This window comes from Xyrauchen texanus, chromosome 43 (genome assembly GCF_025860055.1).
Source record: "Xyrauchen texanus isolate HMW12.3.18 chromosome 43, RBS_HiC_50CHRs, whole genome shotgun sequence".
Classification (NCBI taxonomy): domain Eukaryota; kingdom Metazoa; phylum Chordata; class Actinopteri; order Cypriniformes; family Catostomidae; genus Xyrauchen; species Xyrauchen texanus.
Window position 1 is genome coordinate 8,972,099 of NC_068318.1, and position 17,447 is coordinate 8,989,545.

The 17,447-nt window shown below is 35.9% G+C and overlaps 1 protein-coding gene across 1 annotated transcript in view; it reads right to left on the reverse strand.

Annotated features, from left to right (window-relative positions):
- LOC127636175 (ceramide glucosyltransferase-like) overlaps nucleotides 1–15,269 on the reverse strand; it is a 45,398-nt gene extending 30,129 nt beyond the window's left edge. The window contains exons 1-2 of the mRNA XM_052116600.1: nucleotides 15,099–15,269; nucleotides 2,083–2,224 (exon numbers count right to left, since the gene is read on the reverse strand). Of these exons, the coding sequence (XP_051972560.1) occupies nucleotides 2,083–2,224; nucleotides 15,099–15,265 (309 nt within the window). The 5' untranslated portion in view covers nucleotides 15,266–15,269. The remainder of the gene's footprint in view (nucleotides 1–2,082; nucleotides 2,225–15,098) is intronic.
- Between the last annotated feature and the right edge of the window lie 2,178 nt (nucleotides 15,270–17,447).

Below are 17,447 nucleotides of genomic sequence, written 5' to 3' on the forward strand. Positions count from 1 at the left end.
AGATTTTACTCCTTTTTCTTAATAAAGCTAATTGCAAGCACTTGCCTTTTCTGTAATATTAATTTATCTATATTACTTATGGAACCCAAAAGTAACATGCATCAAATGTATAATATCTGACACATGTTTTACATTTCTACACTGTGAGAATAGCTTGTTTGTGACCAAAATTTCATTTTTGTCAGCAAGTAACAGTAAAATTTATTTTGTGACAAAATAAAAGTTCCTTAAGAAATATGTATGAATGAACCTGCCGTCCTCAATGTTTCCTGTTCTTTCTGACAACAAAGCACTTTAACTCAACTGATGCATAATTACCATTTTAGAAGAAGTCGGAAGTAGGACAATTCCGATAGCACATGAAGGCAGCAAAATATTTTGGTCATATACCCTACTGGTAACAATTGTTTTGAAATGAACATTTTACACAGTTTTAAATTAAATGTGTCTATTAAATATATTTGCTTATAGCAAAAGTCCTTAGGAATATATGTAAGCTACTTCAACTAGTTATACAGTTTCACCAATGGAAACCCCCTGTTGAACAGTTACAAAACTTAACTGAATAACATGCAATTTTTCATTACACAACTACTCAAATTAAGTTTCATGAATTTCAGTCAGAAATTCATTGCAGCAGTCATTCAAAGATCACAATGACACCACGCAAGAAACCTAAAAAGATACGCAAGAGTGACAGGATGTCTGCAAGAATTATTTGGTGAAAAAATGGTAACTTCTATAAAAAAAAAAAAACAAACAAAAAAAAAAAAAACAACGGTTCACAGACGGACTATAACATACTGCATCACCTAGTTAATCCAAAAGTGTGGTTAGCAGTGAATAAAGTCATAACAAAAGAGGTTGGACTGAAGAATGAGACTTCATGACTATTTTATGGCAATATTCAACATTTAAAAAGGTAAGACCTGACACAATGTGCATCCCAGAATTCCCTCAACCAATCCAGTGTGACATCCAAACATTGCATTTTTGTTCTATAATCCTTTTAATCTGACCTTTAGTTAGTTTACCCTGTAAAATTTCTGTCAAGTAAGGTCTCTTTCCATTTTGTGGGTGATATTTAGTGTATAATTTGTGGTATTAATATAAGTAAATAATAATTAATAAATTATGATTAAATTAGATTTCTAGATCTTGCTCATGCAAAATTCTCTTTACAATGCTAAGGTGTGATGGATAGTTTTCTGAGTATTCCTACTTTTTTATATTTTTTTTTGCCGTGTTACTAAGGCTCGGGTGCCTTCTTAAAGTTAAACCAGATGAAAACAGAGAGTGCAATTGCTTAAAATACCAGCCTGATCCATGGTAAAATTTTTGCAAACCAAAATTACAGGCTGTATTACCTGTTTGGCTGCAGTTTCCTCGTGAAATGTCCAGCAGGGGCCGCCAAAAACAAGTGAAATGTTGTAATCAGACCAGGTTAAGGTGAATTTTAATTGAGTTAGGTTTTAATGAGTAAAACATAGCTCCCTACCCTAATATTTCAACCTAAATCTAACCAATATTGTCAAAAGATAAATGAGAGGTGAGCAAATATTCGACATAAAAAGCACGTCATTTTGTGTTATGACGTATATATGCATTATAATGTGTTAAGAGTAAAAGTGTTTCGAAATCATAACATAGCAGTGTGTGAGTAATACTGTAGATTGAAAAATACATGTTTATAAATTCGCAATCAGCCATTGTAGTCATGACTTTTGTGAAAGTGCCAAAAACAGTTGTTGTAGCACCTCTAGGGGTAATTTCAACAGGAAACTGCAGTGGAACGTTAAATCGTTAAATTTTACATTAAATAATCATTTATGTCATAGTGGACACAAAAGGGTGGAACGAGTTAAGCACTGAAATGTAATACTAAGATTTAGTGGTAGTTCAAATCTTTAACCCTACATATGAGCAATAATAATAATAATAATAATAATAATAATAATAATAATAATAGTGATGGTTGCCATGCCTACGCATACATACCATAATGACTTGAAATACACGCAAAGAAACAGCAGTGTGAGAAACACCATATAGTAGTAGTAGAAAGTAACGCAAGGACAATACCTTGGGGTAGTCCAGCTCAAAGAACGTCTCCAGATTGTTTATTAGATTGGGGTCCACACCCTTGAGGGGCTTCAGCAGCGAGACCCCAGCCAGTTTACTGTACGGTAGCTTGTCTGTGGCCTTCTTGTTGAGATGCAAACGGCTGCAAAGCAAAAGAGAAAGAATCAGCTTTTAAAGACAACAATTTTTATTTCACGATTCCGGCATCTTATTCACAGGCTCCAACATCTGCGTGTACATCCGTGCCAGAAGCAGTGTTCCTTCCTTTACTAATTTCAAGCTGGGGATTTCTCGGATCATCTGGCAAACATCGGGAAGCTGGGATGTAGCCCGTTTCGGCGGTTGCAAATACTTATGAAAATTCCTTTCAAGTATTTTTCTTTTAATAATAAAACAAGCTGCAATGTTGTGCCATGAATTAAGATCAGAATCAAGTTTTCATCAGCTGTTTAGCTCATCAGCTGACAGACAGACTTGACAGTAGTCGGTACTGATACCAGTCAAATGTAATGATTCTCAATACCAATTTCGATACCACAAAAAAATTGCTATTGAACACACTCCTTTAGCCAATTTAACAAAGTTAAATGAATCAATCAACAGAATGTAAATTATAAATGAAAACAATTGTATATTTCTTTGAAGAGTTTCTCAATTAAGTGAACATTGCTTCAAGTTTTTTATTAAGTAGGACCTTATGAAATCAGTTTTTCTAAATTCAATTTTTTCCTACCAAATTCTGTGTTTTCCATTCCATTATTTAAAGTTAAAACACACATTGGTCTTATTTTTGTTAAATAAAGTGTTGCACAACAGAGCATGACATTATAAATGAAAACATTGATGATAACGTCTACTGTACAACAGCACTCTTGCTTGTGAGATATTGCTTAAACAAAATAATAAAATGTATTGTAGCTTCACACTTCCGGTTAAGACGTTGGTTATATGGCCTAGTCTGATTATTAATGCGTGTAAATGTGCGCTCTCTTCTGTCATCTGCCACAACAAGTGCAGCGTAAGATGCTCATTAAACGTGCCGTTTTGATCAGTGTGTGTTTTCAGCTTAACATATTCACGTGTGTGCTGAAGTGCACAGCACATGCATACTTTATTAATTTACTTAATTTGGCTGTTTAATAATCGGACAGGTGGACAAATCACTATTTTAAATTGAATAACTGTCCATTTCAGCGTAAAAGGAGTAATGACACGTGGCCATACGTTTTTGTGCTGTCTGTCATTCAGACATGGCGCAGGGACCGAATTGGGTTAGTGCTCGGTAGTGTCAAGTAGTGAGAATCTTGACACCTCTTTATGCAGATATGAAACGAACAAAGTGATATGTTGTTGTTGAGCTCATTTCTTAGAATTGAAAGACAGAAAGCTAACCAAAACCATTGACATCACTCACCACAGTGTACATCATTTTAAAGAATTTCAGTATGCAGTATAGCCTACATACTGTGCAAGCACACAATAACTTGGGCATCTAGACATTACTGTTTTAACTTGCAATATATAGTTTAGAACAAAAATTATGGACTGCTTGTTCTTAGTGTGACTGATGGCAAATAATTCATTTTCTATGCGACGCATGTTTGCAATGAAACAACTGATCCTACTGGTTTGTTTCAGAAGTTACTGCAGTTTCACTTTGAGAAGATTTCTCATTGTTACACACCAATTAAAGAAGGAAGTCTACAGTGCTCTAAGTATCCAGTGTCATTCTATTAAATGTATTTTACAGTCACAGTGGTTCTGGTTTTAATAATTATTATGGCTATATTTGGATCTATCACAGCTATGAAAGCATTAGCACCTCTCTGACCCAGCTTCAGTACATAAAGCACAACAGGGCATTCCTGGATGACACAATGCTGTTATTCTAGACGTTTGTTTGCATTCTTGTCTGTGCAAGAGAGTCTTGTTCTTGGCTTGATGGCGCAATGCTCCAAGGCATTTTGAGTTAAAGGAATAGTTCACCCAAAAATGCAATTGTTTCATAATTTACTCATCCTCATGAAATTCCAAATCAAACAGGATGATTTTGTCTTAAGAAAAAAGTCATATGGGTGTAGAACGTCATGGGGGTGAGTAGGTAAATGATAAAATAATATAATTTGTGTCAGTATATAGAGGCACATTTCTCTTAATTGCACAGCAATTCCAGCACACTCTGGTTTTCAGGAACTGCACTTTTGCACTTCCTATCTCTCTATTCCTGTCTGAGGAGTCTGGAGTCTCTCCTAACACACTTGCCAGCACTCCACAGAACAAGCGAAGGAGCTTCCAAGACAGTCACATCCATTAAAAGTTGACACACACACACACACACACACACCTCTCAATGAACATTCAATGTCAGCAATGATGTTACCAGCTGCGGAAAACTAGAGTATCTGGCAACCTGACAATTATAGACAGAGCATGTTTGCTCCTCAGAGATTGGTTTGTCGATCTTGACTGCCAAAACATCACTATTGAAGCAGCTGTCGGCAGTATTTTTTGAATACCAAACAACATTCCAGTTGGGATGCAAAGACTGGGTGACATTAACTTTTTTTTTTTTAGGGAAAACAATGGTGCTAAAGAGGGCTGGGCCTTATGGCAAAAAAAAAAAAAAAAGATGGTATATGTAACGGATTATAAATTACCCTACTACAATTTAAATCAGTAATGTAATATAAGAAATAGAATCTGATTACTTTTGGATAACTTCTTGTATGTTTCACTGAAAATCTAATAATTAATTTTCAGCCGGATCTCAAGAACATTAAGTGACCGTGGCAAAATTTTTGCAAAACATGCTTCATTACACGTTTCGCTGCAGTTTCCCAGTGAAATGTCCAGAGGCGGCGCCAAAAGCAAGTGATATGATGTCGAAATCAGATGAGATTCTTCAGGTGAATGTTACTGGAAGTTTTAATGAGTAAAACATTGCTCCCCAACCTAAACCTAACCGAAAGTGTTGTAAAAGTAATTGCGACATGACAAGCACATTTTCTGAAGCAACCACATCATTTCATGTCACTTCTATAACACACGCGTCAGCATGCGTGCTTGGCAGGGTTCGAACAATTTCAACACAATTTCAGGTAAGCTATCGTGCAAGCCAATCACGTTGGAATAAATGTGTAAATGTAGGTGGGTTTGTAATACAAGCATTAAAATGTATAATTTTTCAAAAAATGCGTTACGCTTTCGATATCATAACATAGTAGTGTGTGAGTAATAGTGCGAAAATTAAGCATTTAAAAAGTAATTCAGCCATTGCGATCATGATTTCAAGTGAATAAAATGCATAGTTGTTGTAGCGCCTCTAGCGGTAATTTCTGTACTCTCGTTCATAACATTCCAAATTGAAGTGTAATTTTTCATAAAATTCAATTAATAAAACTTAGGGTTGTTAATTTGATTATGTTATGAAATTAAAATGTGTCAGTAAAAAATGTTAATTATTTTTTGGGGCTTCATATAAAATGTATTAACCAATTAGCAGTCCTTATTTACTTCTAAACATGAGTAAATATGAAATCCAACAGTAGCTCGATATTTGTCAGTCCCTGATTAAAATGAAGGTGCATAAAAAGTAGGGATGTCCCGATACCATTTTTGTGAGAATTTTCTTTCCCCCGAAAGTTATTTTTTGATACTCACCGACACAGAGCCTGATGCAGTTTTTTTATTTTATTTATTTTTTAAACTATATCAACAGTTTATTTCAGTTTTATCATCAAAATGGTGTTTAAATAAATTAATTAAAACTTTAATCAAATGAAAATATAACAATAAATTTTCAACATAATATTGTATTATTTTTAATCAAATGAAGGTCTTATATACAGAACCTCACAGCACAAACCAAAATACAACATTGGAGTTATATTTTGTCAAATATGTGCTGCATAACAGAGTGTCACAGATGAAATATATTGCTTAAATATAATACAATTACTACTCATGTATTATTAGTAGTAGTAGAATTACATTGAATATTACACACCTTTAAAAGTAGTAGTGTATATTTGTCATAATTTTTCTAGTAAATGTAGCTTTTATTTTGAAGAGTTTGTGTTGTTTTGACCAAGGAGCTCTGACATTATGATGGCAGATTCCCACTCTCGAATGTGACTCAAAATGATTATTAAACCGCAAAAGGCTGCTATTTAATTAAATATGTACTCTATACATACTTATAACTCTGTAACTCACACTCACAAGAATTGTTGTTGTTTAGGAAATTACATTTTTGTATTTTTTTTTTTATTTCCAGCTTTGAATTCGGATTCAGAGGCTCTGGTTATGATTCAGAGATGTATGATTTATACCTCCTCATAATTGTTCATCATGATAAGGCATGGTCTTAATTTACAAAAAATGCACTTTTTCCTGCTACCCTGAATCATGGTGCAAAACTACTATGTTGCATGTAACAAACACCTCTGAAATATCTGCATGCAACATGCGTTTTTACAGAAGAGTATTTAGAATTAAGGACAAGCGGACCAGCTGTGGACGTTAAGTGTGGTGCTCATTTGGGTGACGCAAGTTTGACAATTAAGTAGGGCAATTATGCATTGGGAAAAAATGATCATTTTCACTAGTTCACATGCACATTATCGTTCCAAATCGTTATGGATTCAAAAATGCTCTATAAATATTATGCTTCAGTTATACTTATTCAGTTGTTTGTTTTGATAAGGTAATAACTATACATTTTGCTCATCCTAAGGGTTAGGGATTTTAACAAATCTCTAATTCAAAGTATTAAACTTTGGCAGGTAGCTCGTCCTGCACCGTTTGAGCTACAGACATGAATAATAACTCAAATAATACAGCTTGAGGAGAGGTTTTGCAATTTTTCCCTTTGAATTGTTTTTTTCAGAACTTCTTAAACTACTTCAAAGAGTTCTCATTAAAAAAAATTCTCCATGTGCAGCTTTGCAGATCTTTGGCATTCTAGCTGTCAGTTTGTCCATATACTTATGTGACATTTCACCCCACACTTCCTGCAGCACCACACCATAGATGTGGCTGTCTTGTCAGGCACTTCTCATGCACCTTACAGTCTAGCTGATCCCACAAAAAGTCAATGGTGTTAAGATCCATAACACTCAGGGGGGCCTGGGTAGCTCAGTGGTAAAGACGCTAGCTAAAACCCCGTGGCAATGCGCGCAGCAAACCATGTGATAAGTTGCGTGGGTTGACGGTCTCAGACGTGATGGCAGCTGGGATTCGTCCTCTGCACCCGGATTGATGCGAGTCACAACATGAGCACGAGAACTTAAAAGCACATCGGGAATTGGGCAAAAAGTGGAAAAAAATATGACCACTTCTTCTAGCCCAATCCTAAACCTACCCATAAAGTGTTACCCCTCACCCAAATCTTGAATCATGATTTTAACAGGAAAATAACAGAAAACATATGGGTTTAGAACAAGAGAGAATTAATTCAGCAGTTATTGACATCCATCAATAATTTCAATTGCATAAATAAAACCAAATTTGATCACAGACATTTCCTTTCTTAAAATAAAGTGTTGGACAGGAGGCTGGCAAAAATGTGATGCCTGTATTGTAATGTTTTGAAATTCTGCTTGTTGATCGTTTGGTCTCCATGGGGATAAAAGTCGTACCTTTTCGTATAAGCAAAGTCGTACTATATCTTATGATTTATCAATCTTGTACAAATGATTACAAGTTGTCATGAGACTATGTTGGACCCAATCCCAATCTAGGGACCAGAATATCATAGAGAAATGGGGTTGGGCACTTTTGGCCAATTAGCAACCACCCAGATCACCCTAACAGCCGCCTAGAACATCCTAGCAACCCTTTAGCAATTGTATTATTGCAACACCCTGACAAGCGTCCACAACACCTTAGCATTGTGGCAGGGAGTTAAACTCAGGGCCATGGAAACCTCTCACAATTTCTTCAGAAAATATCAAAATCTGGACAAAAAAATAATTTGTCAGCAAACACCCCTTTTTTTATGCCAATCCAAGGTGAGGCAGAATGTGGCAAGCACAACTTCTAAAATGTATGCAAAGAGGAAAGGATTACATAAAGATTTTACTACATAGATCCCATCAAACCATGTCAAGCATCACGTACTATGAGAAACACTGGAGCTGAGGAACCAGGAAATGCAGCACATGAGGAAAGATTTGAATTGGATCAGGTTCCCTTGGGATAAGCTACACAAGCTCCTTGAACCTGACTAGTGAAACAAGGCATTATTTCAGTTGTGAGGAAATCAATAAGATTTTCTTAAAGACACAATTGCAATCTCAGTTGCATCAGTGAACTTGTATTTCATGCATTTACTCAACCTAAACTTGCACTGGCACAACTGCTTAAAGGGGCCAACCAGATTTTTATAAATATTTTAAATATTTAATATACAACAGTTAGTTTTGGTCCTTGAATCTGATTGGACGAGCAGCATTCCAATGAGTGCCGATATACAGTCGAACAACAATGAGATGCTTATCTATTTTTATCTCTCCGCTTTCCAAATAGTGGTAGAGGTCTTCACCTCAACCAAAGCCTGACAGTCCCCGACAACCAGCAGGTTTCGGGATGGGTCGGGTCAGTTTTTCAAAGTATAGAGCGAGTTAGGGGCTGCTAACATGTGTTTTTGCATGCGCCTACGCAGTTTTTCAATCGTTTTGATTTATCATCAAAACACATGCACCTTTGACCATTGCTTTATCTCACTGATTTTGTTCAGGTTCTCACAGGACTCACATTTTTATAAAACGCATCTCGAGACACCCGTGTTCGGTTTCATTCAGGTTTCTTTGAGGCTTGCATTTATTTTTTCAAAGTTTATTTCCAAATCTGCTTCATAACGTTAATATCGTTTTTCCAGCATAAGGGCTTTTCATGGGGCGAAAAGGTCATAGATGATGTACATTTTGTCTGATTTCTCGAAATAAATGCCCTCTAATGTTTCCTCATTTAATAGGAGCTAATGTAGGTGTCATACTGTAATTCAGTGTAGTCATCGATACATTTCTTTCAGTTTATAACACATGGTCTAAGTTAATGCAGTTAAACCTATAAATAAATACATGTTGCGGGCAGGTGCGTACACAATACAACAGGAAAAAATATAAAGCGTTTAGCTTGCAAATCTTTATAAGCTTACAATGTTTCAGTCAAAGACCTGCTTCAGGCATTCATTTCTCTAAAGATTCTTCCAATTACAGGGAAGCGTCACTGTTAACATCATAATTGACCTGAGAAGTTTCACCATTGCTGCTGGCGATGTGCTCTACTGAACCAGATAAGGTAGTGAATAACCCGGCATAAACTAAAGATTTGTAACACTAAAGCTTCATTTCAAACTATTTTTATTGTCTTCTTGGACGGTTCGATTCACAAAATAATTAATTTTAAATCCCTTTCATTACTGTTCTGCATATTCAGATGCTGACCGTGTCAGATGCTTTACTTATAGGGCATTTTCATGGCCATGGATTATGATAAAAGTGGATGTGTTGCAACATGTGACCTCAAAGGAACAGCTCCCTTTACCAAAGCATTATATGAAAAAATGCCCTCATTTAGGGTTAAAATCCTGTATATCATTCTTAACAGTGGCTCTACGAACCGACCTGTTTTCTTTTTGAAAACAAACCACAAAGCCGCTGAGCTTGAATGCTGTTCCACAAGATAAAAATAAAAGGAAGTCAAACAGTTGCATAGTCTGTCTGAAAAATTAGAGTAGATCATAAACATCTCATAACATGTAATACATCTACAAATGGAGTCGAAGTATCGAGACTTGCTGGAGTTCGAGTCTTACGATTCATGATGACCTTCTCACAAAGCCTGGGTGTTTTTGCACCGGATTCAGCAGGAGAATATCCACACATCATTTGAGAGTTTGAAAAGGTCCAAAACAAGCATGTAAGGCAGATGTGAACCAAGACACTCTATATAACTCAGACCAGGAGGTCACTATAATGAAAGTGATAGGTTTTTCTTTTTCCTTTTTTTTTTTACCGCCATGCCAGCTTCAATGCTGTATTCATGGTGAGAGCCAGTTAAATTCAAAAGTTAAAAAAAATAAAAAAATAAGACAAATAAGATAAATTAAGATATTTTTTTCTAAAAACCTTAAAACTAAACTTGGATTTACTTGGTTCAAAACCTTTTCAAAAAGTGTCAACAGAATAATACAGGTTCCTGAAGTATGTGGAAGCGTTACAGTCCAGTAAGACATGTTTATCGGATAGTGGGCTCTGACAGAATGGTCACTTTGTTGAATTTTGGTGTGTGAGCCTTGCGTGTCCTATCCGGCATAGAGTGCGATTGACTAAATAATAAAATTCTTTGATTCCAGAGATGACACTTCGTTTAAATCTTCACAATTGTTGGGTGATTGGTTTTTATGGACTCCAATGCTTCCAGACATGATTTGGAATCAGTTATCATTAAAAAGGATTCAATGAACCTCTGCAGTAAAAACTGAACTTTGGTCGGGATGCGGATGCCGACACAGTTGACATGTTGCAAAGGCTGCTGCCACTTGATTTCCAGATTTGGAACACTGCTCTTATATCCATGAATTGTTGGTCAAATTAATCTGGATTAAATTTGGATTTTTGGTTTCTCGTTAAATCCAGATGGATTTTGGGCTTTTTGAGAACCCATAGGGGATTTCGCAAAAAGTGTCTGCTGCAGAATGTTTAGCTCCACTTTCAGATTCTCCAGATGGGTTTTTATACCTAAACCAAATGGACAAATGTGACTTGGTTTTCTTTCATTTAGTATTGAATGTTGAGTTGAGAAAACTACTGGATAGGCTGTATTTTCTTTATTTGCTTTCAGTTTGATTGCACATTTTAGGGTTTGATAGGTTTTTCACATGATTCAACACTCATTTCAAGACTAGTTTCAGAAAGACATGTGTATCAGCTAACATGACACATTACTGAAGGTGGATGAAACTCCCAACCCAAAGTTTCCTGGTAACCAAAGTTCAGTTCAGTATAGCTTCCTTAGTATCATATGTTATAGCCAGTCCTACTTGACCTGTTCCGAGCTAAATTCGAACCGGCATGGGAGGTGGGCAAGCTAACAAGGAGGCTAAAGGCTACAACCTCTAGCGTTAGTCGCTAGTGCGCTACTTGAGGCCAGGGGAGTTACACATACACATACTGCACAGCATGTACCAGCTGGCTCCAGTTACACATACACTACCTGCCAAAAATCTTAAAAATAAGTTTGAGAATTTAATCACAAGTGATGTCAAAAGTACAGGTACTTTGGCACCAAGTCGATACTAAAATAAAAATGATTCGGCTCAACTTGGTCCCCGTGCTCTGTCTGACTGACACACGGCTGCTTTTAAATGCTCACATGCTTAATTGAGCACATGTTCTGTGACTACTTTTACACTGAAATGGACAATCAAATTAAAATTGTGAAATGTCCGAGTGTGATTATTAAACCGCAAATTAATGTGATTTCATTAAATAAATATAGAGTCTACATGTACTGCAGGCAGTAAAGTGAATGTTTGAAGCTGCTCGTATTCTGAAAACTAAATTTTATGAGCATGACGTGCTGTGCTTGTGGTAGTAGATGACAGAAGAGTGCACTCATTCACCGTGAAGCATGCAGCTCCTGCTGACAATATTTAGATAATTAAATTGCAGGATCTTACCACCTTAACACAGAGACAAAAACGCAAGCTTGCTGTGTGTAATTTTAGAAATTGTGATGGAAATATATTAAGTGTTTAGTAAAATGTATTATATTATTGAACTTATATCTCACAAGCAAGAGTGCTGTTGTACTAAATAGATGTTTTCATCAATGCTTTTTTTTTTAATAATTTGATGTTTTTTTGAGCCGCACTTTATTCGACAGAAATAAGAGCAATGTTGTGTTTTACATTATGTTGTGAGGATCTTTACTAGAGCACTTCATTTAAAAATAGAATTGTTACGTTGAAAATTATAGTTTAATTTGATTGAAGTTTTGATTCATTTCATTAGACACAATTTTGATGATGAAATCAAATTAAGGTTTCAAACAAGGAAACCAGGAAAAAAAAAAAAAAAAAAAGAGAATTTAGGAAAAAATTTATACAACTGTACAGCCCTGGCCAAAAGTATTGGCAGTGACATAAATGTTGTGTTTTGCAAAGTTTGCTGCTTCAGTATTTGTAGATTATTTTTCACATTTCTATGGTATACTGGATAACAATGATAAGCATTTCATACGTTTTAAAGGCTTTTATTGGCAAAAACATTTAATATATTTGTGGTGTTGACCCTTGTTCTTCACCTCTGCAATTCACTCTTGCATGCAGGATATCAGCTTCTGGGCCAAATCCTGACTGATGACGATCCATTCTTGCCTTATTAGTGCTCAGAATTGATCACAATTTGTGGGCTTCTGCTTGTCCACTCGCCATTTGTGGATTGACCACAGTTCCTCTATGGGATTAAGATCCAGGGAGTTGCCTGGCCACGGATCCAAAATTTCAAAGTAATGATCTCAGAGCCACTTCATTATCACTCTTGCCTTAAGACATGGTGCTCCATCATGCTGGAAAATGCACGGATCATCACCAAATGGCTCCTGGATCGTTGGGAGAAGTTGCTCTTGCAGGAAGTTTTTATACCATTCTTTATTCATGGCAGTGTTTTTGAGCAGAATTGTGAGGGAGCCCACTCCCTTGGATAAAAAGCAACCCAACACATGGATGGTCTCAGGATATTTCACTGGCATGACACAGGACTCATGGTAGCGTTCACCTTTTCATCTCCGGACTATCGATTTTCCAGATGTCCCAAACAGTCAGAAGGGGGCTTCATCAGAGAAAATAACATTGCACCAGTCTTCTGCTGTCCAAACCTTGTACGTCCTGCAGAATTTCAGTCTGTCCTTGATGTTTTTCTTGGAGATAAGTGGCTTCTTTGCTGCCCTTCTTGACATCAGGCCATTGTCCAAAAGTCTTCACCTCACTGTGCATGCAGATGCACTCTACACCAAACTGCTGCCAATATTGAGCAAGCTCTGTACTGATGGTGACACTATTCCATAGCTGACTCAGCAGGAGGAGATGGTCCTGGCACTTGCTGGACACTCTGGGACGTCCTGAAGCCTTCTTCACTGCAGCTGAACCTCTCTCCTTGAAGTTCTTGATGATCCGGTAAATGGTTCTTTCAGATGCAATTTCCTTGCATGTAAGGCCATTTTGAGGCAAATCAATGATGGCTGCATGTCTTTCTTTAGAGTTAACAATTCTGAACAAGAACACAATGATTGGAAGCATATCTTCCCTCCTTTTATAGCAATCAGTGTGCTCTTATAATCCAATCAGAATGATAGAGTGATTTCACCTAACTAGTACTCGTTCACACTTTCCCAGGTGCAGCTGATATGTTTAGTGAAAGTATGTTAGCTGGTCATTTTGTGTCAGGGCCAAAATACTGTGAAATTTGGGTTTTTGTTATAAAGTTCTTTTTTTTTTGCAATTATTTAAAATGCATCTGATCACTATGCACAATAATCTAGAAACAATATGAATCAACACAACAACAACAGAAGCAGAAAACTTTGTGAAACACAAAATGTCACTGCCAATACTTTTGGCCACGTCTGTAGAACTTGAAGCAACGTTAACTGAGAGACACTCGAAGGAAACATGCTATTGCTTTAACTTACTATTTACATTGAAATTAACATTTTAATAGGCCAAAGGAGTGTGTTCAATAGCATATTAACCATTTTTTCTGTGGTATCAAAATTGGTATGGAGAACCATGAAATTTCATTGGTATCGGTACCGATTACTGAATTTTTGGGGAAGGTGACAACTAATTGTGCCTTCATAAGAATTGTTATTTGTTAATTGTAATGGATAAGTTAGTTCAGTTAGTGCCAACAAGCATCAACAAATCTGATATATGGCAATATATACAAAACACAGAAGAAATATATGTACATATATTATTTTCAGATACAAAAATTCACATAATTGTACATTTATGCAACACATTTACTACAAAAAAAGTTGTTTTCATGTAACATTTTCCCAAATAGTAGTGGAATTTGTACATGTATGCTCAAACACATGAACTAATATATGTTCATTTATGGCCATATACCATATATCTGTATGAGAGCATACATCTGAACTCCCTCAGTACTGTTAAATATCAGGTAGCTTTGATTTTAGACCTATTCAGACACTACATAATTTCGTTGGTTCATAACTTTGATGACTTTACCGCTATTCTAAAATGTGCATGCACTAAAAATGAACTATTTTGCAGTGTTGTAAAAGGAGGAATAGAGAGCAATTCATAGAAACCTGCAGATTTTCACATAGCATACGTAGACATCTAAAGTTAATGCGTTCTGAACATCTTTAAACAAAACCATAACATTAAATATAAAAACATAAGCCGGTGGTAGGTGTGTCTACTGAAGCTAACCAAACTGAAGTAGCTTTGACTCCCACCGTTGAGAATTAATGAGAGAACCTTGAGAAATCAAACCCACGACTGATTTTAACGGGATATTTGTTGGTTTTGATTAGGAAAACTTACGAATAAAACACCATAACGCGAATACTGCGCAGTTGCTATGCTAACAATCATCGCTAGTGATATGAAACGAGATATGAAAATAATGTGTCTATGATAGACATAAAATTAATATCAGTTCAATAAAGTGCCTGGTGTGTTAGTAGTACGAATATTTCACAGAAATAAGTATCTGTCTTTAACAGATATCCGCATTGAAGGAGCGAGACGGCGACGAGGAGACCCATGCTCCATCCTGTTAGCCATACATACATACCCATACACCCCAACACTGCAAACGTGCGACGCGACGCAAGCACAACGCTCCCGTTATAATCTACGAATCTGTCTACGCTACAAACGCGCGATCAGCTCCGTAGGTTACAAATAAAGCGTTCTAATGTGTCGCTTTTAAACGGATCAATGATGCCACATTCACAGCAATACACTCACTTACACGTAAATGATGGACACGAAGTGCATGAGCCAGAGGACGATAAATAGGATAAATCCGAAGATGGAGAAGCCTTGTAATGCTAAATCGAGCAGGGCCATGGCTGTCCTGTGTCCGGATGCGCTGACACCTCTGTTCGGCCCTAATGCTGAAAGCGCACACACTCTCATGCACACTGATTCAGACGACTGCGCTGGGTTGTTGAGCTGAGATGAGCATAGAGGGCGGGCTGCAGAGGTGGGCGGTGGGCGGAGATTATCTGATTGCGCATAATTCAGGGGCGTTCCCGAATTGATCCCACTAATGATATCATTTCTAAATTCAGAAATAATCATTCTAACTTTCTTTAAGTTGAATCTTGATTCAGTAAATTATCTCTTCCTTATATGTCGTTTAGTTTGATTTTTTTTTACAACAGTCATACGTTTGCCTTCACATATGTGATGCATTATCTTATTTATCTCATTATGATTCACAAGAATAATATTTTAATGACAAAACACTATATTCGTATCAACTTATAAAGTACAAAATATCCAAAAATGTATAACAACTGTCAAATTGTATGAAGAGTTATTGAACACCTCATATTTATTTATATTTTTATTGTTGTGTTTTCTCTTCAACGTTTCTCTTCATTGTTTATTGTTATCATCCTGTGATGTTTGTTTTTATAACTAAATTACATCTAACTGAATTGTGAAATGTTTAACATAACACAATAAACAGAATTATATATATATATATATATATATATATATATATATATATATATATATATATATATATATATATATATATATATATTATTATTATTATTATTAATGATTATTGTTTGTTTGTTTTTCATCACCTGTTGTACTTTCTTGCTGTTTTGCAAAAAGTGAAGTTATTTTTTTATATTTTTGGTCACTTGTTTATGTTTATATCAGCATTTTGTTGTGATATATAAATTGAAATTTCCCTGGCATTTTTCTCTTATTTTAGACACCAGGGTTTAATGTAATGTAAGGTTTATTAATCATTAATCTTTGTTTAAAATATTGCATTAAGATTTATTAATCAGTAATCCGGGTTTCATACATGGGAGACTGGGGCTAGTTGTCACACTTTTTACTCTGGTGAATATTTCTGCAGGGTAGGTTTTGTTTTGAAAGTCAATTTCGGTACAAGCACATAGGTTACCTTCAGGTCTTGGCTGCAAAAAGCTATTGAAACTTTTTACTGTCATTGTCCAGGAAAAATTCATTGCCACATTGGTTCATTGTGCACACTTTGAACTTTTGCGACATCATACCCCAATATCAGGGAAAGTTGTCATACTATATGGGGTAGGTTGTCACAATGGAACCCGCTATTAAACAACTGATTATAGGCTTTCCAGCTATATTTCAACAGCAAAACAGTTACGAAACAAAAAGCAATTCACAAAAAAGCAATGCAATGTAAAAGGTCATGAACAAAATCTACTTTGCCTTCATGATATAGTTGACCCTTGCCTGAAAGTATGACAGTGTGGTTTAATTGTGTTTACTTGTTTTCCCAACATCTATAGCAAAAATATTATAGTAATAGATTTTAGTAATGAGGATAGAATGACCACAGTGTGTACACACACACACACACACACACACACACACACACACACACACACACACACACACACACACACACACACACACACACACACACACACACACACACACACACACACAAGAAAATCTAATTTAAAAGGTTTTTTAATTAAACCAACAAACAAAACCACTGCTAGAGAAAACCAACTTGCACGTCAAAAATATTTTAGCCTATTTTAAGGATATATATATATATATATATATATATATATATATAGTGTGTGTGTGTGTGTGTGTGTGTGTGTAGTTGGACTTTTGACTCAAAACCTTATAATTATTGAGATACAGCCCATGTGGCAACTCCCCATGTGTTTAGCAATTAGCCCTCATCTCCCGTTGTTTGACTGCTTTACATGTTTCTACCGTGGAATAATAATACACATTTCTAGATGTTTTAGTTTCCCATAGGGATATTTCCGGAGACTTGATATTTCCTGAAGTTTCTCATCTGTTATAATGAATGCTTGACTTGTAATGTGGAATCTGTGCTGGCAAACCCATCACAGCGCCATCATTCTTAGTAAAGAGGAATCAGATGAGGGCCTTATGCGATTTAAAACTCATTTAACCTCCTTAATAAAATTCTGTTTTGTGAATGTAAGTATGAAGTGATGATTCTATTATGGAGACGTTCCAGATTGGATGAGAAACACTTCAGATGTTATATCAAGTCATGTTAAGTTCTGGCTATTAAAGGAATAGTTAACTGTCATCAGTT